This window comes from Salvia hispanica, chromosome 1 (assembly GCF_023119035.1).
Source record: "Salvia hispanica cultivar TCC Black 2014 chromosome 1, UniMelb_Shisp_WGS_1.0, whole genome shotgun sequence".
NCBI lineage: Eukaryota > Viridiplantae > Streptophyta > Magnoliopsida > Lamiales > Lamiaceae > Salvia > Salvia hispanica.
In genome coordinates this window covers 7,753,943-7,779,591 of record NC_062965.1, presented here as the reverse complement: position 1 = coordinate 7,779,591, position 25,649 = coordinate 7,753,943, and the positions used below count along the sequence as shown (strand labels likewise).

Sequence of the window (25,649 nt, the reverse complement as noted above, 5' to 3'; positions counted from 1 at the left end):
ATACTATATGAAGACCAACTCCTATTTTATTGTTTTTTGCATGTACAATTGAAAGATAATTTAATGATATAGCTTATAACATGGATAAGAACCATGTTGTAAAACATGAGATACTCGACGGGATCAAATACTATGTGATAAATTAACATTTTAGGTATTTTACATTTTCAATAAATTGATGATGATTAATTGGAGGGAGGAGGGGATATCTTAATTTGAAAATAACGAGGGTATTTTAGTCATGGGCTTTTGCGTTTCAGGCCTACACCATTTAAACCAAACAATGGAAATGGAGTTAACACTTTGCATGGGTTGAACCAAACAGCCCAAGTTTATACCCATGAAGTCATGAAAGCCCACTAACCATAAATCCTTGTTAATTATATACAACCCTACCAGACGAGCCCTAAAACGCAAATAAACGTCTCCCACTGCAACGGCCGCCACTTTAGTAGCGTCGCCCAGCTGGACTTCGATCTCTCCATCATATAGCCGTCTTGTCACCTGCATTAAGTCAGGATCAAAACAAATATGATCAGTAGCTCCAGTGTCAATAACCCAAGTATGAGAAGAAGTCGAAGCCAAACATGACTCAACAACTAGAGCTTGGTGCATACCTGTAGCCTTGCTCCTTTTAGGGCAATCTGGCTTCCAATGCCCCTTCTCTCCACACTTGAAACACTTTCCGGTTTGCTTCTTTCCCGACCTCCTCTTTTTCTTTCCCTTAGCATCTTTAGGTGCGACCTGGTTTGTCACTTTCTTCTTTCCTGCGCCAGGCCTAGGGCCAGAGGAACGATGTGACGAACTAACCATCGCAGCCTTAGCTTGGTTCATGAGATCTTCCGCCGACTGAAGTTCAGTCAACAACTCAGCCAAGGTGTAATTCCTTTTGTTCATCTCAAAGTTGAGCTTGAACTGCTGGAAGCTAGGGGGCAGACTCTGAAGGATAATAGTAACTTGGGACTCGGCATCAATGACGCCTCCCAAAACCTCAATTTGATTGAGATGGCTCATCATCTCGAGGACATGATCCCTCACAGACGAGCCTTCCTTCATAGTCTTGCACATGATACTCCGAAAGGCTTGAGACTTAGCCGTTCGATTCTGAGTACCAAAGAGATTCGTGAGATTTTCCATAATCTCGGTGGCAGTTGCCATGGCGGCATGCTGATGTCTAAGCACTGTTGACATGGAGGCCAACATATAACACTTAGCCATCTCATTCGCCTTGTGCCACCGTCTATGGGCATCTCGCGCTGCCTGCGCGGCGTTAGCCGCCGGCACTGGGGGCCGAGGAGTAGTGAGCACAAACTTGTACTCATCAGCCGTGAGAACGATGTCCAAATTTTGTTTCCATTCTATGTAATTTTGGCCCTCGAGTTTGTTTTCTTTAAGAATTGCAGAAAGAGGATTAAGAGACATGTTGACGATTTAGGTTGCACTGCAAAACAGAATATTTACTATTTGTCATAAACTTATGTGAAGAAATTGAGTAGATTAAACCATAAAACTTTTCAAATTCTCACAACTGTAAAATTAAAATTTTGTACCCTCAAGCAGAGGTCAATACGCATTAAAATTTTAACATTTTTACTGGTCACAACACCGACGAATAGTCCAGAGACCGCAGCACGGCATGGCCGCCAAATGTTGCCTAAGCACGACCATCAGATTTAGCATTACAGAATCTCGTTTCTACAACACACTCCCATAACAATGCTCATGTGTTGATAACAAGACCAAGCTATCTCGTAAATTCTGTTTGAACTTCTGAAACTTGTAATTTCTTAGGATTATTGTCCCCACAGCATGGGTGGCGATAATATTGGAAACTACTTTCTAGTCCATACTATTTACAAATGAGAAGTCCACCTATATGAACTCGCTATTTCTTAGGATTATTGTCCCCACAGCATGGGTGGCGATAATATTAGAAATCAGCTTCATAAGTTGTGGACCAATCGATGGAGACCATATACAAACTTAGTTCGTAATTATCGCTTAGATATTTAGGTTATGGTTTTTCATTAATTATCCTTAGCCTTAGTGCAGATTAAAGGCTTAATTAAATTCTGTTGGTATTTAATTGACTGGATAATTAAATCTTTTATAATCTTTTAAACATCTTATTAAAGGATAATATATTAAATACTAAAGTTTAATCCATATTCATGTCTTCTATAAGATTTATCTAAAATAATTAATTATTTATATCTTTTACGGACATGAATAAATAAACTTAAATTAATTCCTTATTAAGATTGGGAAGAGAATATATTTTATTATTTAATGAAATCCTACATATCTATCCTTATTAGGATTCTAGATATATAATATAATTTAGGAAACTATTTAATTATTCTCATCTATATCATCTAGGATATAAAATATTCATAGATATAGAAAATAATCAAAATATTCCTAAAATCTAGGGAAATCTTCCCAAAATATTTTATTTCAATTAAATAATAATATTTTAATGATTTCTATTAATTTAGGAATTAAATAATCAATAAAATAATATTTCGTCGTTATCTCATCGAACGAGGTTCGCACGTACGATGAACGACAAAATCACACCGGGGTTGATCCGCCGGGACGGCGATTTCGCCGCCCAGCCACCGCCGGCAGCCCGCGCTAGGCGCGGCTGCTCCCGCTTCTCCCACTGCGGCGCGAACGCGCCGCTACTCCCTCCGTTGTCGTCGCGCAGCGCGCGGCTGACGCCGCGCAGCACCGGCGAATTGCCTCCAGCGCCGTTCGCCCTCACCCCAGCCTTCAACGCCGGAAGTGGCGTCGCAGCTCTTGGAATTGGCGACGATCAGCCGTGAGTCGACTAGGGTTAGGGTTAAAGCTAGGGTTAGGGTTCCGGGTCGGAAGAACCGCCGCTGCTCTCGGACGAGCAGCGGCTTCCGGCCGCCTCCCTTCGTCGATCGCCGTTCAGTTCAGGGCGAGGGCCGCCGCGGTCTACCCGGCGGCGTGGACGAGCCCACGCTCGTTTTTCACGTCGCCGAGAGATCGCACGCCTACTCCCACTCGATCGGGGCGTTCTCTCGGGATCACCGGCACCGGCGGTCACACCGGCGGCGTGCACGAGTCCACCCTCGTCTACGCGTCGCCGGTCGATCGCCATCCGAACTCCCTTCGCTCGACAACCCTAATTGGATCGCGTGTCGCGCGATTCGTCTCGGCGCAAGCGCCGACGAATCGCACGTCTCTAGCGTTCCAAAATTTGAGTTCTTTGTTTCGATAGTTCTTGAGTTCATCATGCATAAAAATATAACAACTAAAAACAAGAACATGCTTCGAAAACAAAAACGCATGCATACATGAATTTCGCGAAATTTAAATCCAAATAATCAGAGCCAAAGACTGGCTCTGATACCAATTGAAGGGGTTGGCAGCGGAAGCGCATTCATAAATCAATTACATAATAATCAGATCTATTTAGCGGATTATTTAGACAAATTCTATTCGCGTAATTATCTCACGTATCATGCTGATAACTCAAATAATAACATGCTTTAAATTAATATAAACCTAAAACATGTTGTTCTAAGGTTTAGCCATTATACCTTGATGATTCTCCAAAGAATCGAAGATAGCTAGCGCCTTCTCCTCGTGAAGATCTTCAGTACAAAACCACGGATCTTCTGACTGGTTCCCGGACTGTGAACTGATATCAGGGTGGGCTGATCTCACCAGCGCACTAGGACTTAAATAGAGAAGACAGAAATCCTTTCCCTCGGAGGAGAGAAAATTTCGACTACTACTAGGAGTAGGGGCCGAAAATTTTGAGAAAATAATTAGTGTATTTTCTGTCTCCTTTATTCTCCTATTTATAATAAGTCACATATTGGGCCCAGACAGGGATCTATGGAAGGCTTTGGATATGGGCTCCTCCAATTAGCTTTTTACTAATTAAATTAAACCCAATTTAATATAAGCTTAAAATTGGAATATTACGAGCAGCCACTACAGAAGTAATACTGCACTCCCCATCCAAATCCGAAATTACAAGTACTTCGGGTTTCCAATAAATTATATTTATTTCCCGCGCTTAAGATAAAAACATCCATTAATTAATTATTGTCTGCTATGGACTTAATTAATTAATATCTTATTTATTCCAAGAGAGGACTCAGCAAGAAAATCTTATTTATTATTCATAGAGTAGTTAAACTCCAACTAGCTAGGTTCCGAATAATAAAACCTTATTTCAAGCTTCTCTTGAGGATGTTATCAAACGAGACTCACCTCGCGCACGATTCAACATAATAGCAATCCTAGCACCGCTAGATATTAATCACCACTACCCAATATACCAGGCTTATTGGGTTGCGAAAAACCCGCACCATTTGGTAAGTCAAAGTAGTGCATAATCAATACCGTATGCTCAATGCTAACGTACATTGATTGAGAAATAATTTACGAGACCTCGTCTTTCAGTAGATAGCATAAAGACTGTCTCGCTGTTAGATCCATTCAGTGTTATACCACACCAACGTCATCTTATTTCAGTAAGGCTTAGAAATAATCGGACTGACATTGCAACCTTTCACGATAGGTAGTCTAAGCCTATCTAGGTTGTGAAATTATTCTTTTTCTTTGTTTAGAACTGACCGTGTTACCTTAAAGTGGACGACGCCCACAACCGGTCTACTAAAACAAAGACTTAGACTTTGTTAAATTACTTATACATTTAAATATGCAATTAACATCCATTAAATGTAAAATATAACAACATTATGACAAAAATAATCTGTTTATTCATTTGGAAAATAACATGAGAGTTTTAACAGTATTCAATCACTCGAAAGGTGATTTCTAGTATACAAACTCTAACACAAACAACTTAAGCAAATTCTCGCCCAAAATAAGCAATCATTCGAATAAATTGAAACATCTCTACTCTCAAATTAAGCAACCTTTCCAACAAGAAAACAATAGTACTTATATCATGCCAACCTATCTAACATTTGATCAATAAAAGGAAGTGGGAGTGATCTTTCCTAGTGGCTGCATTCAAAGCACGATAATCAATGCAAACTCTCCATCAAGAACACAACTTTAGTGGCTATCAACTCATCATTGTTACCTTGCACAACAATCAAATCTCTTAAATTGGTCTATGTTAGAGTTCGGCAGCGCTCACCCGAACTCACATTTACATTATATAGTCCGCCTTAGGCAAAGCCTTCACGAGTTTGCTCTTGGGACGCTCTCCGAAAGGCCTCATACTAATGAAGTTGGGGTAACTCATATATATGCTTGCAACTCATATTCGTTCACCGATGTGGGTTATAGTTCGTACCTCATTAGTCTATGTATGTAACAATTTTAAAAATTTTAATAACATCGCGACACACACAATGAGAGATAAGTTCCTACGAAATCTTGAGTTCATATGAATAGATCTCTTAAATGAATAAATTATCTAAATGAGAAGCAATTTCTAGTCATATCTTAATTCATGCATTTGGAAGAATAGTTGGAGAGATTTTAATTATTGTGTTGATTGAATGGGCAATCGATCAATAAAAATTATGATTTTTGTTAGAGAGGGATTGAAGATTTTGAATACGATTTACATAACATAAAATGAGCACGAAAATGAATGGACGATCAAATTTGAAATTGGCGAGACTGGCATTGCTAGAAAAAAATTTTGTATCATCTATTTTATGATCCAATGTTCCACATTAATTAGTGTTTATGTTAAGGGCTGGTATTAGGGGATCTAGTCACTACCCTAGTCGACTTCCTAAACTCATCTAAGACTCTCGCTCTGTAACTTTGAGGTTTCCAAAAATGTATCTTCTTGACATTCAAGTTAAGCTCATTAAGAAATTCAGCAACGAGCTTTGTCATCATTGCAGTGGTGCAGAAATCAAGGACCTGTTACAAAAAAAAAGGTCGGATCACATATAAATAAATATTTTCCACGAATTTCGTAAGGAATTACATAAATGTGTTATTAGGATTCAAAATGTAACGAATAATCTTACTCCAGCTTGAATAGGGCAAACGGTGGAATTTGCTATTACGCAAACTCGCCGTAGCTACAAAAGGGGACGGTGGAAAGCCTTGGCTGCATCCTCAAACTCCTGAAATAATAAACATACATATTGTTAGAACAAACAAAATAAAAAAAAAGGCTAGTCTGACATATTACCCCCAATCGGCGAAACGCAGTTCCCTCACAAAAGCAAGTCACTGCCAAATTCGGCTTAAGCCTCTTACTTTCTTGTGCGTCTAACAAAGCATCACCAGGATTTTCAAGATAAAGTAAACACAAACTTCTATTTGCATATAAACTTGGAGAAATTTGGTCATAGTCAATTGCCTTGTGAAAAATAAAAGTCAATCAACACAAAAAAAAAATGAAACACAATCTTAGAAAGAAAATGAAAACCTCTGTGAAAGCCTGGTGTGCTATCGAAAAATCATTTTCTTCAAAAGCATGTTTTGCCCTTGTGAAAGCTTCAATAGCTTTATCCTTATTTCCAGTTTCTCTCTCTTCTTCTTTGCAACTTCATTCTGTACAAAGTGATAAATCTTAGCAACCGGCATATATATTTTATCTTAATGATATCAACAACTATACATCCGAAGTTTTATCCCTCTTCTTTCCATCTTCCGTCTTCTCTTTAGTTTTATCTTCATCTCTCCACTCTTCATCTCTCACTTCCATCTCCATCTTTTTCAACAAAAGTGTAAGTGCAAATTGAACTACTCTTTGGCTCATCTTAACTGTTTTCAGAATTGAGTGCAAATTCACCGAATTCTTATCCACGTAAATCTCCAAAGTGGAACTATTAAAGCGAATATGAGTGGGCTTATATTCTTGAAGAATTGTGCAAACACGTCAGGTGGTAGCAATATTTCATTGTAAATGGAGTAATTACAGCCCCAATTAATTACATGACATGGTACACCCTGAACGAGAGGAATCCTTTACGAAAGCAGCCTATGTCGCACAACAGATTCATCAAATTTAAATTCTCTGTCCACATTGATCTATTTTCTTCTTCAACCCATCACCCTGGAGAGTGCCTTCGTTGGAGCATACATCTTTCACGATAGATATAACGTGACAGATAGTACGACTATACAACACTAAGCATTGAGGCGGAATGGGATCGTAATCCCTAGTGAGATATTTGGCAAAAACACCGAAAATAACTTTGGAAAAAACACCGGTAATATATATGTTAAGTGCGCTTGTGGTCCGAGCCAGCCCTAGTGAGATATAGGCCCATCCTAGTACATGTCTAGAGCGATTCGGGTCGAGCCTAGGTTTAAATGTATATATCTATGCCAGCTAAAACCCACATAGTATGTCGGTCGGAGGCTGGGTTAGATTTAATTTTTTTTATAGTTTATATATCTAACGCGATGCTAAAATATTATATGTACAAAAAATTAAAAAATAATACATTTATGTGTGATTTGAAATCTAAAAGTTACAAATTCATAAAAGTTGGCTAATCCGGATAACTTTTCTAATTATAGATAAAATTGGGATCTTGGAGGTTGAATAGTGACAATCCATAATCGGAAAATAAAATATATCTATATCTAGCTCTTGATATTCTTGTGCATTAAAATTTTATATTTGGTTCGTCATCTTCATCTCAATTATCATTTCCGTTGTTTTATTATCTTTCTAATTGGTGGTTTTCCACTTAACAAATTATGGACTACTAGATCTTAAAAGGGTGACAACTCTCTTTCCCGCTCTGGCTGGGGTCGACGGTGACTTCACAGGGCGGAGCTAATGGAGTTCTGTGAGCTGACGGTGGGGTCGGTCAACCCCGCCCGACCCACCTGGATCTGCCACTGTCAATACATGAAAGGTGCACATTTAATTATGAAAATGCAAAATAATTTTATGATATGACTACTTTAGTTTTAATGGATTACTTTTCACACTCCAACCCTCTGACGTATATTCTTTTGATAAATAAATCTAACTTTTTTAAATTAATTAACCCACGTGTCAAAATACGTAAAATGCACATATCAGATGAGTTCAAAACTCAACCTTCATTATTGGTACATATTTCAAAACATTCCGAATTGTAGTTGTACTCTCTCACCACTCTATATATTACACATTTATCTATATGCAAGGAAAATAATGTCAAACTGTGTTTGCCGCCGACCTGATAACGTGTGGAATTTGTATAAATCATGTCAACCAAAGCATCACCGATATTTTATCCGTAAAAATATTAGTGGTGTATATGAGCCACCATTCAGCGTATATAAATTTTTGTCTTTAATTTCACATTACACAAACATCAATCACATTCTTTTAATCAACACATATCATCAAAATCAATACACAACATATAAATAATCAATTTCATATTCATATGCATATGCTCCATGTTCCTTTTTATTATTCTGTGACGGATCAAGCTTAGTATCTGCCTGACATTCCTCTATGACTCGAAGGTCCCTCTGTAATTGGACTCATAGGTCCCTCTATATTTGACCCGAAGGTCCCTCTATTTTTGACCCGTAAGTCCCTCTGTATTTACAGATCCAGGACAAGACCAACACATATTCTCTTTAATCATATGACTCATATAATTTCAATATCATATATATAAAACATATTTGTTACACCAATCACATACCCATATCATATTCCACCATTAATATCAGACAATACATAATCATATCATCTATACATCATATAATCTGATATTCACTCTTTCCATTCATATGCATATACCTCTCTATTCCATTTATTATTCTGTGAGAAATCAAGTCTGGTATCTACCCGGGATTCCTCTATGACCCGAAGGCCCCTCTGTAATTGGATAGGTCCCTCTATATTTGACCCGAAGATCCCTCTATAATTGGACTCATAGGTCCCTTTATATTTGACCCGAAGGTCCCTCTGTTTTTGACCCGTAGGTCCCTCTGTTTTTTACCCGTAGGTCCCTTTATATTTTCAGATCCAGGACAAGACCGTCATAGATCTTCTTTAATCATATGATTCATGTACTTTGAATACCATATGTAAAATGTATCAATTCTATCAACTACATATCCATATTATATTCTATCAAACAATTCCAATACGATACATAAACATATCTCTTATACGAATTATACATTCATGTTATATTCCACCATATAAACCAATCCCAACAATTTAGCACATAGCACTTTTAAAATTAAAAGTACGATATATATACACACTTAATTAAGGCATATAATCTAATCGAGCCCCTGACTCCTCTCCCCTTTCAAACCTTGATCCTAAATACTCCCTCCGTCCACGAATAGGAGTTCCGGTCACTTTTTTGCACTTGTTTTGTAAAAATGATAATAAATAGTTAAAGTGGAGAAATGATAAAGTAAGATAGAGAATAATGTAGACAAGACTCTTATCTACATTATTATTTCTCTTACTTTATTATTTCTCCACTTCAACTATTTTTATTATCATTTTTACAAAACAAGTGCAAAAAAGTCAACATGACTTTCACCTTCTGCCTCTCGACTCCAAAGTCTCTCCTTTTTTTAAAAATTATGCTTCAAGACCTATTTATAGTACTCCCTCCGTCTGTCATTAGGAGTCTCATTCCTTGGCGGCATGAGTTTCAAGAAATTCTAAGAAAAATAGGTAGAGAAAAGTTAGTGGCATAGAGATCCTACTTGTATATATTACTACTAGTTTTAAATGAAATGTGAGTGGAATGAGTTAGTTAAAGGTGAGACTATATTACCATTTATGGTAAAAGTGAACCGAGACTCCTATTCGCGGATGGATTAAAATGAAAAAAATATTCGCACACAGATGTAATTTCTAGTCGGTCATGGAAATGAGATTCACATCTATCCACTTCTTCAGCTTATGCTTACTCTAACTTTATTACAGGTCATTTGAAATAAGAGAAAATATTATAATGAAATGCAATTTTATTGTTTGGAACTAAACGCCATTACATGCATACAAATAAACACATGTATGTGACTAAAATTAATACTCCACAATATGGATCATATAGTAAATGGAAAACTATTCTTAGTCCCGTACGAACATATACATAAACATATAGTATCATACTTTTATTTTATCATTTTGATTGTTCATGCATCAATTATTTAATTTTCAATTATTTAATTTTGCAAATGCTATCACAGGTTTATACATTTACAAGTTTGTGTTAAAATGACAATCACTCTTAAAGTGACACCGTGACACCACTTATACAACAATATTATAAACGCTACACAGCAATATTCAATACGCTAGACAACAATCTATATATTGTTGTATAGCGTGTTGGATATTGTTGGACAAGAAAAATTATTGTATAAAGAGCAACAAATTGTTGGCCGAGCTTTTCAACTTTTCTTTTTTTGGCCACGTGGCAGCTTATTATTCCTCCACGTGTACAAATGATTGGCTAGGAATGGTGGTATGGTGGTATGTTAAGGGGTGGTGGCACCCTAACATGCCCCTACATCTATATATATAATTATATAACTAATTCAACCTTTCATAAATTGCTTAACACCATATTTTATAGCAATCCATTTATATATCTATAATTCCAATGAATATAAATGCTAATATGTACTCCCTCCGTCCCCGATTAAGAGTCACACTTTGACCGGACACGAGTTTTAATAAATATAAAAGAAAAGTTATTGAAAAAGTTAGTGGAATGTGGAACCCATTTTTTTATATTGGTTTTATAATAAAATGTGAGTGAATTGAGTTAGTGGAATGTGGGACCTACTTACTATTAATGGTAAAAATAAAGTGTGACTCTTAATTGGGGACGTACCAAAATGGAAAAGTGTGACTCTTGATCGGGGACAGAGGGAGTAAAATATAACATGTTTTGGGTCATGAATGTCATATTATATACATTTTTCGATTGAAATTAATTATACGATTCACCTTTCATTAACTTTTTTTCCTACTTTCTTCATAAAGTCAAAAATATTCTTAAAACTTGTACCCACTAAAATTAAGAGATTTATTGGCTCACGGAGGGAGTATAAAATATTGTAACATGCATGCTTGATATATAAAATTAATAAATATAATGGATATTATTGATTCTTAATTATAAACTAAGGTGTGATATTTTAAATCCTATTAGTATCATAATAATATAAGTACTATGACACAATTTATTTAGAAATGGTTAAATGAATTCGGGTCGCAAACTAAAAATGGAATTTTCCTTAAATAGTTAATGTTGGATCGTAATATTTGTATTGGTAAGCCAGCCACCTTATTTCTCAACATTGATCATATCTCTCTCGACCCTTGCCTCCTATTTTCTTAGCAATATTATGTGAATCGGTGCATCTCTCCCGCCGGATTCTTCAAAAGCAGATTTCACTCGCCGGAAATTCGACCCCACCGGCAATGGGTCGTGATTTCCGCATTTCCGTGAGCCACCAGAGCGCGCCCTCCTCCCCGCGCACTCCTAACAGCCACCGCTCGTCCACACCCACCACACACGACCTCTCGTCGCCCTTCAGCGGGATCGAAGGCCTCGAGCGCGATGAGCTCCGCGAGGCCGCCTACGAGGTGTTCTTCACAGCGTGCCGCTCCTCTCCTGGCTTCGGAGGCCGCAACGCCCTCTCCTATTACAACGCCTCCATCGACACCGCCGACCCGTACGGGGCCTGCCCCGACTCCCCGGGGAAGCATAACGGCGTCGGAACGGCCGTCACCAGCCGCGTGAAGAGAGCATTGGGGCTCAAGATGCTGAAACGCTCGCCCGCGTCGCGGCGGACAAACTCATGCGGGGCAGTGCCCATGCCCACGTCCCCTGGCTCGTCCACGCCCGATCCGTCGAGCCCGAGGTTCGGGTTCTCGGTGCCGCTTGTTTCGAGGACGAGGCGGCCGCGGACTTCGGCGGAGATTATGCGGCAGCAAATGAAAGTGAGTGAGCAGAGCGACAATAGGCTGCGGAAAACTCTGATGAGGACTCTTGTTGGCCAAGTAGGTATTCTAGTTTTTGCATCTTCAAATACGTGATATAGGGCAACCACCGCTTAAATGCATAACTTGAGAACACGAATTTATTTTAACCAAAATACCATTACAGTGAATTAAATATTTCGTGTTCTCTAGTTATGCATTTAAGATTAGTTATAATGTTAATTTATATAGGAGGTGGTGGTGGTGTTTAGATGGGGCGGCGTGCAGAGACGATCATCCTCCCGTTGGAGCTTCTCCGCCACCTGAAGCCATCGGAGTTCAGCGACACAGATGAGTACCACACGTGGCAGAGGCGACAGCTGAAAATACTAGAGGCAGGACTAGTACTCCACCCATCCATCCCCTTAGACAAAATGGATGCATTCGCCATCAAGTTCAAAGAAATTCTAGACTCTTCCGACCAGAAGGCGATTGACACCGGAAAAAACTCCATTACCATGCGAGCTCTGTGCAACTGTGTGGTGTCTCTGGCATGGCGCAGCCCCAACGGAGGCAGCACCGATGTCTGCCACTGGGCTGACGGATACCCTCTCAACGTCCACATCTACACATCACTGCTCGCTTCCATCTTCGACTCCAAGGAAGAGACTATGGTGCTAGACGAAGTCGATGAGTTGATCGAGCTCATCAAGAAGACATGGTCCACTTTGGGAATCAACAGATGCTTCCACAACCTCTGCTTCACATGGGTTCTATTCGAGCAATTCGTCGCGACTGGCCAAGTGGAACCTGATCTCCTAGCTGCATCTTATACCATGTTGACTGAGGTTGCTAGTGATGCTAAGAAATCAGACCGAGATCCTTACTATCTCACAATGCTAGCCCAAGCTCTTAGTTCCATGAACAAGTGGATGGAAGCCAGGTTACTCAATTACCATGAGAATTTCAACAAAGAAACAATTGGCCTAATGGAGAATATGCTTCCTTTACTTTTCTCCCTTAACAAAATATTAGAAGAGGATGTGCCAGCCTACGTTGTTTCCAGCCAAGATAACGCCGACGAATTCACTGGAAATAAAGTTGATTATTACATCCGGTCGTCTCTGAAGAACGCATTCGACAAGGTTTGTAAACAAATACTCCTACTGTCCGCCATTACTTGTCACTACTTATTTTTTACAACTTTTAGTAATGGACCCCACATTCCACTAATTCATTTTCCTCTCTCATTTTATTGTAAAACCAATATATAAAAAAAAGATGGTAGAAAATGAAGACGCGACGGATTTGATGAGGAACGGCGAGGCAGGGGAGGCAAGCGAGCTGCTGATGAAGTTAGCTGGGAAAATAGAAGAGCTGGCCATGAAGGAGAAGGACACTTTCAGCCCTCTTCTGAAGAGATGGCACCCGATCGCCGCTGGGGTTGCTGCAGTGACGCTGCACACCTGCTACGGGGGTTTGCTCAAGCAATATTTGGCAGGAAGATCGCCGCTCTTGAATGAGACGCTGATGGTTCTGCAGAGGGCCGGGAAGCTGGAGAAGAACCTGGTGCAGCTGGTGGTTGAGGATTCAGTGGAGTGCGACGACGGCGGCAGGGCCATTGTAAGAGAGATGGTTCTTTATGAAGTGGATACCATCACTTATAAACAGATGAAGCAATGGATTCAAGACAGACTGTCCAAAGGGAAGGAGAATGTATTGGCAGCAAAGCAAACTGAAGTAATTATTAAGTCATCATAATATCTCATACTATTATACCATGTAATCAAATGCAAACTCTAAATATTGTACAAACTCCAAACTATGATCTACACCGTTGGAAAATGTCAACATATTAAAATCATAGCAACAAAAAATGTCAACATAGTTTCAACGGTTGATGTTGTGTTGACATTTTTTGTTGCTGTTATTTTGTCAACATGTTCTAACGGTTCAGATCAAAGTTTGGAGTTTGTACAATATTTAGAGTTTGCATTTTATCACTACCCCTATTTCATATGCATGTCAATGAATTTATGGTTGGCGGTGTTGGTGTTGCAGACATGGAATCCCAAGTCGAAACACGAACCTCACGCTTATTCAGCAGTAGAGGTGGTCTCCTTTACCAAGGAAGCCCTCGAGAATTTCTTCGACATTTCCATCACGATAACCGAGGCCTCGTTCCATTTTCTCATCGATGCCTTGCAGACCGTCTTACGTGAATACATCGCATTTGTTGCCTCATGCGGTAAGATGAATCTATCTATTATCTATCTATCTGTCTACGTATCTGGTTTCATGAATCAATTTTGTAGGAACAAAGCAAGGCTGCATGCCTACACTTCCACCACTAACACGCTGCAGCCGCGACTCAAAGTTCGCGAAGCTCTGGAAAAGGGCAGCTTGTAGCGTTGGAGTGGAAGATCTGAACCAGATTCTGTCTGGGGGAGATAGAAGCCATCACCGGCCAACGACAAGCCGCGGAACGCAACGACTATACATAAGGCTTAACACATTGCACTACCTAGTCTCCCAACTGCAAAGCTTGGACAAATCAGTGTCCATGTCGCCCAAAGTCCACCGATCCTCGAACAGAAAACCGTCATCCACCTCCTCCTCCTACTTCGAACCTAGTTTATCCATGTTACGAATCGCCTGCCACCATGTCTCTGAGGTGGCTGCGTACCGCCTCATATTCATCGACTCCAACTCGGTTCTGCACAGCAGCCTGTACGTGGGTGGGGTGGGCAACATGCGCATCAATTCGGCGCTGAGAGTTCTGAAGCAGAACCTGACTCTCCTGTGCGCCATAGTGAGCGAGAGAGCGCAGCCGATGGCGCTCAAGGAAGTGATGAGGGCATGCTTTGAGTTGTTTATGAGGGTGCTTCTAGCCGGCGGAAACAACAGGATGTTCTGCCAGCTAGATCACCCTGCCATAGAGGAGGATTTCGACCTCCTCAAGTCGTTATTCAGCACGTTCCTGAGCGCGGACGAGGTGGTGGAGAGGGAGGCTGAGGTGGTGCAAGGGGTGTTGGCGCTCATGGGGCAGTCCACGGAGCAATTGATCGAGGATTTCAACAGCGTTGCAACGGAGCCGTGTGGAGAAGACCGTAAGATCCCCATACCGCCTACCACAGCAAACTGGAGCCGATCTGATGCCAACACCATATTGAGGGTGCTCTGTGCTAGGAAAGATCGATCTGCCAATCATTTTCTCAAGAAAACATTTCACATGGCTAAGAGGGGGACTGGCGTTAGGGCTGTTTGAGATCTAAATCAAATAAACACACAAATATAGAGGAGGAACATATGTGTAAATAAGATTTGTTTTATTTGTATCCATTTTTGTAGATGTCCTCATAAATATAGGGGTTGAAAGATTTTATGATTTATTCTCTACCATTTTCTTTGAACTAATTTTGCGCCAAATCTGTCTTTGTCGGGATCAGTTTAGTTTTTTTTTTTTTTTCTTATTTAAAAAGTGTCAAATCAGTTGTCAAAAAAGACAGAAGAAAAAAAAGACAGAAGAAAAGACAATAGTACACCTAGGTCTAGTCCACCAGGACCCTACGGCTACGGATTCTGAGTTAGCCCTGCTCGGGATGTGGGCTAATCAAGTTCTAATATACTCCCCGGTCCAAAAAAAATAAGGACACTTGAGACAACATGAGAATTAATGTATAATTGATAAAGTAAGAAACATAAGGAGAATGGTAGTTAAAATAGTGTTAATGGATAATGAGACACATATTGTTAGTGTTTAAAGGTGGGTATTAGTGGTATAAGTTGTAAATAAATTGATGTATATGGGTGATAAGTTTTGGTAAACTCTCTATAAATGGAAATGGGATAATATTGTGGGAAGGACAAAAAAAAAGTATTCTTATTTTTATGGGGCGGAGGGAGTATTAGGCAAGAAATTTCCAATTCCAATCCTCTAAATTTAGCGAGCTATTCGATTCATCCAATGTGTTTCTGACTTCACTCACATCCCTATCTCCCATGCAAGGGAATTAGTTTTGAAAGTATTAGATTGAATTTAAGGTGATTACAAAGTCTTCTACTTCATAAGGCAATTATATCTCGTTTTGGGATGGTTAGGAAAATTCTGATAAAAAAGTTAACTAGGGTGCGTAATAGGGGTGAGAAAAAAAATCGAAAATTGAATATCCGAACCGAATCAAACCAAAATTTTGAAATTCGGTTCGATTTTTTTGATTTTTTGGTTGGGTTCGGTTTTAAAAATACAACAATTTCAGTTTTTCAGTTCGGTTAGGTTTGGGCGGAAAAAAAACACCGAAACATCGAGAACTGAATTATATTTTAAATATAATATTATATATATATTTATTCTATTAATTTAATATATTATATTATATTAATTTTATATTTATATATATTTATATTCTATTAGTATATGTAAAATAAAATGAATTATAAAATTTCGGTTTTTTCAGTTTTTGAAGTTCGATTTTTTATTTTTCGGTGTCAGATTCTCGGGTTCGGTTTGAGTTTTAAACTAAATTCAGTTTTTCAAGTTTGGTTCGGTTTTAGCAAAAAATCAAACCGAAATCCGAATGCTCACCCCTATGCGTAACCCAATGAAAATCAAAGAAGTACAGAGAAATGAAACTGCTAATTGAATTATTAAATAGAATAAAGAACTGTATTTTTAAGCAGAATCGAGTAGACCTCTTTCTACAAGACGAGATACACCCTGATAGTTCTCTTGGTCCGGACGAATCATTTTCATGTGAAGTTGATTTTTATTTTTATAATTTTTATGCGAAGTTTATTTTTGTTTTTGTAATTGATTGGTGACGTTGTTTCGCTATTGACATTTATATATTAATAATTATATTTTTTTGATGTGTTTACGTTATTGTATTAGATTAGATCAGATATTCAACATATTTTAATAGTAATATTTATGGGATAATGTAAATAATTATTTATTTATTTATTATTTTTTATGCATAATAATTTGATATTAATATTCTTTTCGTCCTAAGAAAGATGACTCATTTTTTGGAGGGCATGAAATTTTATGCAAATTAATTTTGGGTATTGAGTGGGGATTAAAGTAAGGAAGAGAATAAAGTAATAATAGATTTTTATTTTCAGTATTGAATCATTTTGGTTTGAAAAAAAATAGTAGAGTGGTTAATTTTCGATGGAACTGAAAGAATATATTTTTAAAGGAAATAGTAAAAGGCAAGTGATCTATTTTATAAATCCAAATTCCAAATGAATAAATCAATCAAAACTACTCCTACTACATCTATATTTATTTTAGTTAGAGAAACTTAAATACTGTGATGAGTGAATTACATAAATGGTACCTGATCTTTCACTTTCGCACGTAAATGATACCTGATATTTATTTTATATCGTTTTTGGTATTTATAAATCACATTTTTGGTACCTGATGCAATTTTCTTCCCAAAATGTCCTTTAAACAAATATATTTTCTCATTTATGTCATAGAGGGTATTTTGGGCAAACATAAAATTAGTACCAAAAGTGATATTATAATATCTTCTCTCATTCTCCTAATTCTTTATACTATTATAATTGATCAATATTAATATTAATTTTCATTTTTAATATCATTTAAATATACTTAAATATAACTATAGGTATAATTATATTTAATTATTATTGTTATAATACTAAAAATTGATAGATAATTGTAGTATAATTATATAAATTATGAATCACATAATATTATAATAATAATTATTATTATTTTACATTAAATTAGTAACTAATCAATATAGATTATTATAGTTATAATATTAAAAACTGATAGTAATTAATAAATAATTGTAGTATATATATATAAATTATGAATCACATAATATTATAATAATAATTATTATTATTTGACATTAAATTAGTAACTAATCAATATAGATTATTATTGTTATAATACTAAAACCTGATAGTGATTAATAAATAATTATAGTATAATTATATAAATTATGAATCACATAATATTATGTAATAATAATTATTATTATTTTACATTAAATTAGTAACTAATCAATATAGCTTTAATAAAAGTATAACATTGTGAATTGTATTTTTAGTTAGGTGTTTCAACCTTAAAATGAGTATAAAATAATTTAATAAAAAATATTCAATTGATTTAATTACTTTAAATAATTAATTTAATTAGGTATTTTGTTTTTTATTTATATTATGAATGTAATTAGATGTATTTATAAACCACTAGAAAAAAGAAGGAAGAAGAAACATTTTACTAAGGAGAAAAAAAATAAAAGAAAGATAAAATACTAAAAAGAAAGAAGAAAATGAAAAAAAAAAAGAAGAAGAAAAAGAGAAATAAGAAAGGAAGAAAAAATAATCATATATTTGGTACTATTTAATGGAAATTTCCAAAAATATCATCTATGAAAACAAATCACATATATGGTACCTAGGGTTATTTTTGTCACTGGATACCAAAAACGATATAAACTAAAGATCAGATACCATTTATGTGCGAAAATGAAAGATAAGGTATCATTTATGTAATTCACTCTATTGTGATACAGACACGAGTTCCTTTCCATAGCGCGCTTGCAACTGAGAGCCGTTACTTATAACGGCTATTTAATTTCAAAATTCTAAGAAAACCTATTCCTCCTTCGCCGTCAATCAATTTCCATCCCTTCTGCATTTCCTTTCTTGATTCTCTCTCTCTCTCTCTCTGAGAATTTCTCATTTCTCAGAAAATTTTGAATCCATCTTCGTTCTAGGATTCCTTAAATTCAGGAAATCGGAAGAAAAATTATCTGAAAAAATGGCTCCGACGCCTTCAACAAAATCAAATCTTTCGACACCGTCAATGAAATCAAACGCAGCCCACCACCAAACCAAAACTCCTGCATCAAAGCAGCGCCTCAATTTCACGGCGGCGGAGCACCCGGTGGAGGTGATAGGCCGAATTCGCGACCACCCGGACCTCAAGAGCAAGCTCAATGCTCTTCAAATCACCGGAGACGCCAAATCCGTGAGGGTAAAGACCGAAATTGGGTATCGGGACTTCACCCTCGACGGCGTCTCGATGTCAGAGGAGGACGATCTCGAGGGCTTTTACAAGAAATTTGTGGAATCGAGGATCAACGGCGTGAAGACGGGCCAGAAATGCACGATCATGATGTACGGTCCGACCGGTTCGGGCAAGAGTTACACGATGTTCGGGTGCTTGGGGCAGCCCGGGATCGTGTACAATTCGTTGAAGGGGATATTGGGGGAGGAAGATGGTAAAATAGGGTTGCCAATTTTTGTGCAGGTCACTGTCTTAGAGATTTATAATGAAGAAATTTATGACCTTTTGTGTTCAAACACTAATGGTGGAGGCTTTAATTTGGGATGGTCAAAGGCTAGCTCTGCTTCTAAGGTGATTCTCATTTGTTATTGGTTTTGGCTTGATCAATTTTGAGCATTGCCTCATCTGTTGATGATTTGGTAGATATGATAGATGAACTGATTTAGTGCACAATTTATAGCAACTGCAAATTCAGCCTCTTAATTGTGTATGTTAAGCAGGTGAAGCTGGAAGTGATGGGGAAGAAGGCGAAGAACGCGACTTATATTTCGGGGAACGAGGCTGGGAAGATACTGAAAGAGATTCAGAAAGTGGAGAAGAGAAGAATAGTGAAGAGCACTCTTTGCAATGAGAGAAGCTCTAGAAGCCATTGCATGGTGAGTACTTTTTCTTGGAAACTTTGATGATATGATATGTAAAATTAATTGAGAATTATCACGCTGCAGATAATTGTTGATGTTCCGACTGTTGGGGGACGCCTCATGCTTGTGGATATGGCGGGCTCTGAGAATATCGAACAAGCTGGGCAGACCGGATTGGAAGCGAAGATGCAGGTACATATAGTTATGCTCTCTTTGAAAGCTGTGTGAAATGATTTTGAAGAAAATTTCTTTTCTTTGCATATATATGCAGACAGCAAAGATCAACCAAGGGAACATAGCACTGAAAAGAGTGGTTGAATCGATTGCAAATGGTGACTCTCATGTTCCGTTTCGTGATAGCAAGTTAACAATGCTTCTGCAGGTTTGTTTGTGATCTGTAAGCTCAATTATGTTATGAATCATTCATTGATTTGTGAAATTGACTAGGTTTTTTTAAGCAGGATTCGTTTGAGGATGATAAGTCGAAGATTTTGATGATACTTTGTGCCAGCCCTGAACCAAAGGAGTTGCATAAAACTATTGCGACCTTAGAATATGGGGCAAAGGCAAAGTGCATAGTTCGAGGTCCTCATACACCGGTTAAAGGCGCTGAAGATTCTTCGTCTGCTGTTATCATGGGGTCGAGACTAGCAGCTCTGGACCAGTTCATCTGCAAGTTACAGATTGAGAACAAAACTCGGGAAAAAGAGCGAAATCAGGCCCAAAAAGCGCTAGCAAGGAGAGAAGAAGAAGTTTCTTTGCTGAAGAGAAAGCTTGCTCTTGCAGAACAAAGAGGAATTGAGGCAAGTGAAGAGGAGATCAATTCAAAAGTAAATGAACGTACGCAGTGGATGAAGAGCGAGTTGGAGAGGAAGATACAAGAATGTGAGAAGATGGCCAATGAACTCGTTGAAATGGAGAGGCGAAAGATGGAAGAAAAGATTCTCCAACAGCAGCAGGAGGTTGAGATGCTGCAACAGCGTCTTAAGGAGATTGAACACGAACTTTGTCTCTCAAGGGGTGGGATGTCTCTGGATGTGGAAGGTGGAAGCTTCATGAAGAAACTGTTGCAGGCCTGCAGTGAAGATTCGGACATGGTTAAGTCCATGGATTTGGACAAGTCACTCGACTTGGAAACGAAAGTGATTTACAACGGAAATGTAAATGGCATTGCTAGTGCTGTTTCGGGCTACTCGTACCCCAATGAAGGAATGTACAGTTTCCCAAACAAAAGCTGCTTGACCACTGTGTACGAGGAGGAAGAATGTGATAATGAGGATGAAGATAAGAGCAGTCACTGTAATGATGAAGTGCAGAAGGAGGTGATCGAAGAGAAACAGATGATAGTGACACCAGATGTTGCTATCCGGGACCAAGGAAAGTCACGTTTTGGAGATGCATCAGAGCTTGAGGGACTTGGATTATATGATGACTCTGAAAACACCGAAGAAGCAGCCGCCTCTCGCCAGCTTAGGATTCAAAATATTTTCACTCTGTGTGGAAATTATAGAGAACTTTCACAGCCTGGTAACACTCCTACGGCAGCTAGAGCGAATTCAGAGAACACTGATCCATCAAAGACCGTGATCAATGAAATCTCCCATCTCAAGAAGAGTATCTCGAAAGATCTTCTTGGCGTGGGAGAAGAGTATCTTGGGAAATTAAGGGGATCCGGTGAGCTAGCTGCAGAGAAATTGGAGGAGGATCACATTGAAGTATACGTGAAGTGGGAGGCGTCAAAGGAGAATCCCGGGAAGTTCATCACTACAATGAAGATTTTGAAAGACTCCACCCTTGCTGACTTGAGGAAGTTGATAGAAAAGCAACTTGGTGGAGACCAACAACAGGCTTTTACATTTCTTGCTCTTGGGGTATGTCCTCTCATCATCATCTCTCTCTCTCTCATAGTACTAACTTATTTACAATTACTTATGAATGAATAGGATCCTTCTGGTGCTCCCGTGGCAAAGGATAAAGAGGCTACTACACAGACGAGCAAGCTCCCTCTTTGTAAAAACCAGCTACGCGGTCATCTGGCTTGTTTACGTCCAGTGAAGGCAGTTCAGTGGCCTGCGCGCCAGCCCTTCAGCCCGCTGAAAAACAAGCAAACTCCTATATCACATCTGACAAAGAAGGTTGGTGAATGTTTTTCACCAGATCTACTAGCTCCACATTTGAGCTCCACGCCATTCATTACTGTAAGAAAAGCCCCTAGGTTCTAGTATATGCTTTGTGAATTACATGTTGTAAGCCTAGATAGCAAAATTAACTGCACAAAATGAGTATGTATGCACAGTTTATGTACTCCTGGTGCATCAAGCATTTGACTATGGTTGCAAAAGCAGGGTTTTTTCTTCTTAAGCAGATACACTTGCCATCTTTTGCCATCTTCTTTCCCTTTCCTTTTTGACAGTGCAGTATGTAAGCTCACAAATATGGAATATCCTTTGGATTCATTGCATTGAAATTCAACATTCTTGAATTTCACAATAACATGAAATAAAAAACCTGCAAAGCTAACTCTCAGTAAAAGAGAGCTCTTCTAATACAAGGAATGTGAGAAGGAAATCTGCTTATTATTCATTCTTGAAGTAGAGAAGAACTCGTTTAGGAATTATGTGATTTAAGAATAATAAAAATATTAGAGAATAATAAAAATAATGTTGAAATCGAAAAATTGAGTTGTTGCTGAAATAAACTGGCTGGACATAGCAGATAAAAAAGAAATGAATTGTGACTACGATGAAGCTGGATTTAAGGGGGATGCTTATAACATCTCTAAATAATGGCATCTTACTTTGACTAAAATTAAAATGCATGAAAAAACACTCAAGAAATTGAATAAATAATGACTGTTTACATCTGCACCAAACCTTCCTTCATCAGTGTTTCCCAGGCTAGGAGACTGGATCTTGTGTTCATACATAAATGGAAAATCACATCCGTTGTCGTGCAGAATTTGTCTTGAGCTTGGATACCTTGCGAATAGTAGGTTTCAGGAACTGGGGCTGTTCTTCAAACAATTTGCCACAGGAGTATGAGAGGAAGAGTGTTCCAACAGCATGGATATCGACTTCCAACCTGATCATGAATACTAAACATACCATGAACAATTAGTACTTAGTCAAAGGAATGAGATCATGCAGGAACGATGAAGCTAATTAATGTGACTGACTACATGACGGAGGATCCTTCTTGAAGGAACTCTTCACCTTGGTGGGAGCATCAGAACATAACTTGCTTTATCAGATTGATGTGCAAAGTATGAAAACTTAGGTCTATTTTGATCTAGCGTGAGGACATGCATCTCATTGTTTACCATGTATTTCTCACAAAATCCAGATCGAATCAATGCAGTATTGTATTAGATACGGCATAAGCAATACACTAGGAAAATGGTAAAGAGATAACCTCATAATAATTTATTTCCAGTTAATAATACACAGTAAATTTCAGTTTACTCTATCAAACCTCATTATAGTGCGATTGCGTTTACGGTTTTACCTCCTATGTCAAGATCAGCGTGCTTCTTCAATTCAGGTAGAGAGTTGCAGCCTTACTTGTATACTTAGTTCTGGCAATTTTCGCTTTAATACTGCTTCTTCATACGTCGAGCTTTCATTGTGATTACAGGAGAATTGGTGATTGATTGTTTTGGGCTCTGATAACCTTCTTATCCGAGACATGGAGGCCTTAGGCTCAGGTGTTATGCCATTGGTCTCGGACAGCGAAGATGCAGATCTGATTAACCTATTCCCTGCCATGTGGCTACCCTCCCTTTTAATACCTGTTCTTTCTTCATTTTTTGCAGATCAGCTTTGTAGGTTCATAAACTTTCAGCACGGGCTTGTGCATCCTCTAAGGGGTTCTTCGATTCTTCAAAGGGCCTCCAGTTCTTTGCTTCTTCAAAGAGTCTGATTTCTTTAATCTGCCCTTCACATTAGTAACATCCTTCAATGCATTTCGTAGTCTAGAGACCTCTTTCAGGTAGCAAGCGATACTCTACTTTGATTTCGTTTCCCTTAGGACCTTAGTTTTGATATTTTGGTGGGATCTCTCAATCCATGTCAATAATATCTCTATCATTCTTATTAATAGCAGTATTCTACTAATTCTTACTCAGAGCTAGTGGAACTTATGAGTTCCTGTGTTGTCCTAAATAAAATATTTTTTCCATTACTTTGAGAAATCTAGAAATCTCTTTGATCACTGCTTTCCCTCAAGTCATTATCTTCTGCACTTGCCAGATTTCTTCCCTTTAGAAGAAATCAGTCAGCAAATGAAACAAGAGCTGCCACATGATAATAGATCAAGATCAAAACCTGCAAAAGGTCATTCCTAGTTCTTTTTGAAGAGCTGTTTTGCGGCTCGAACTTGTGATTGTAACTAAAATAGTATAGCATGTTATACTATTTGATTAAAATATGAAATAATAGTATGAAGAAATTGTGTCACATTTAAGATTAAATTAACTGTAGTTTGTATTGTTATTTGGTTAACTAGATTATGACTGGATTAAAATCTGAAACTGATTTAAATTACTTATTCTTATAAATAAACATGAATTCTATTAATAAATGAATGATATGAATGAATTCTAATTATAAAAATATAAAAAAACAAAAAAAAAACTAATGATTTGTGTTTATTTATGTATTCTTATAAATAAATAATTTTATTGTTCTAATTATAATTCACTAAATTATAGTAGTAATTATTCATTAAATTTGAACTACCTATAGTATTATAAAACATCAAACTTTTCTCTACAAAAACTAATAATTTGTATTTAATTATATATTCTTATAAATAATCAATTAATTATAACATTAAAATTATAAGCCAATATATTATTATTTTTAATTTTTGAATTAAATACTAATGTTTATCTATTTTTATTGATATATAATTATATTTGTCACTTACAAAACTATAGTTATGTTCTATTAATACCTAAATGATAAATATTTTATACTCCGTATAATATATATAAATATTTTTTGTATAATATGTATTTAATACCTTTTTCAAAATAGATGTTATATTATTTTAGTTTATCTTAAAAATTGTCGCATTTCATTTTTTGGAAAAAGTTTTCTCTCATATTAATAGTAGTATAAATATGCTCCCTCCGTCCATAAAAATATGAGCAATTGAAATGGTATGAGAATTAATACATAATTGATAAAAGTAAGAGATATGAGGAGAAGAATAGTTAAAGTAGTGTTAAGGATAGTGGGACCCACATTATTATATTGTTAAATGAGTTGTAATGGTGGTTATAGTTGTATAATTTAGTTGTAAATAAATTGATATATATGAATTTTAAATTGAGATAATTTTCCACAAGTGGAAATGTCCATATTTTTATGGAATGGAAGAAAACGGAGAGTGCACATATTTTTATGGGGCGGGGGATTACTACTTTCTCTCTTTACCTAACACATAAAACATCTCTAGAAGTCATACTGTCATTGAACAAGTGTGACATTTATTATGGGACAGAGTAATATATATTTGATACAATATTTCGGTTCGACCAGTTAAACTGTGAACCCTGACTAGTTTCTAAAATATTGTCACTCTTGACATAAATTGAAGAATTCATACCACAATTACCAAATTTGATAAGGTGATATTAATTGACTGAATTCATATTAAAATTACAACTCTGAAAATATGCTTAAATCATCTGAAAATTCAAAAATATTCTACATTTATATTTTTTAAGTTCGCTGCCATCTTAGTATTGAGTATCTTCATAATACTATAAATCAAGTCCGTTTAACCATCATTTGAATTAATTTTTGTTTCGATGGCTCTGAGTTGTTTTCCTTATTATAAAGATGATAGTTAACCTTTTTGTAAGATGAATATGAATACATGGTGTGTCCATTATTTCTAAAACCATCGTCATTGGTCTTATTTATTGGATATTACTTTTTATAAAACTATTATGCCCTTTTTCTATGTATTTATTACTAATAATCAAAATATAGCACTCCAACATGATTGAAAATCACACTTTCATTCGATACAGATT

The 25,649-nt window shown here is 37.2% G+C and overlaps 2 protein-coding genes across 2 annotated transcripts; both read left to right on the top strand.

Moving 5' to 3' along the window:
* The first annotated feature begins 11,407 nt into the window (after positions 1–11,407).
* Positions 11,408–15,272, top strand: LOC125186319 (protein unc-13 homolog). Its single transcript, XM_048082673.1, has 5 exons — positions 11,408–11,989; positions 12,181–13,053; positions 13,190–13,648; positions 13,970–14,156; positions 14,224–15,272. The coding sequence occupies exons 1-5, from the start codon at positions 11,408–11,410 to the stop codon at positions 15,174–15,176; spliced, it is 3,054 nt and encodes a 1,017-aa protein (XP_047938630.1). The 3' UTR covers positions 15,177–15,272.
* A 3,294-nt stretch (positions 15,273–18,566) lies between these two features.
* On the top strand, positions 18,567–21,985 carry LOC125212132 (kinesin-like protein KIN-10A). The gene is made up of 6 exons (XM_048112212.1): positions 18,567–19,316; positions 19,466–19,621; positions 19,691–19,798; positions 19,878–19,988; positions 20,068–21,477; positions 21,550–21,985. Exons 1-6 carry the CDS (start codon positions 18,717–18,719, stop codon positions 21,826–21,828), a joined length of 2,664 nt encoding a protein of 887 aa, XP_047968169.1. The 5' UTR covers positions 18,567–18,716; the 3' UTR covers positions 21,829–21,985.
* Positions 21,986–25,649: the final 3,664 nt, after the last annotated feature.

Bases quoted from the DNA above. Each gene is read 5' to 3' on its own strand.
- LOC125212132 (XM_048112212.1), top strand. From the start codon at position 18,717: ATGGCTCCGACGCCTTCAACAAAATCAAATCTTTCGACACCGTCAATG. The intron at 19,622-19,690 runs GTGAGTACTTTT...ATCACGCTGCAG, and splicing joins GCTCTAGAAGCCATTGCATG to ATAATTGTTGATGTTCCGAC. The intron at 21,478-21,549 runs GTATGTCCTCTC...ATGAATGAATAG, and splicing joins TTACATTTCTTGCTCTTGGG to GATCCTTCTGGTGCTCCCGT.
- LOC125186319 (XM_048082673.1), top strand. From the start codon at position 11,408: ATGGGTCGTGATTTCCGCATTTCCGTGAGCCACCAGAGCGCGCCCTCC. The intron at 11,990-12,180 runs GTAGGTATTCTA...GGTGGTGTTTAG, and splicing joins TGAGGACTCTTGTTGGCCAA to ATGGGGCGGCGTGCAGAGAC. The intron at 13,649-13,969 runs GTAATTATTAAG...TTGGTGTTGCAG, and splicing joins TGGCAGCAAAGCAAACTGAA to ACATGGAATCCCAAGTCGAA.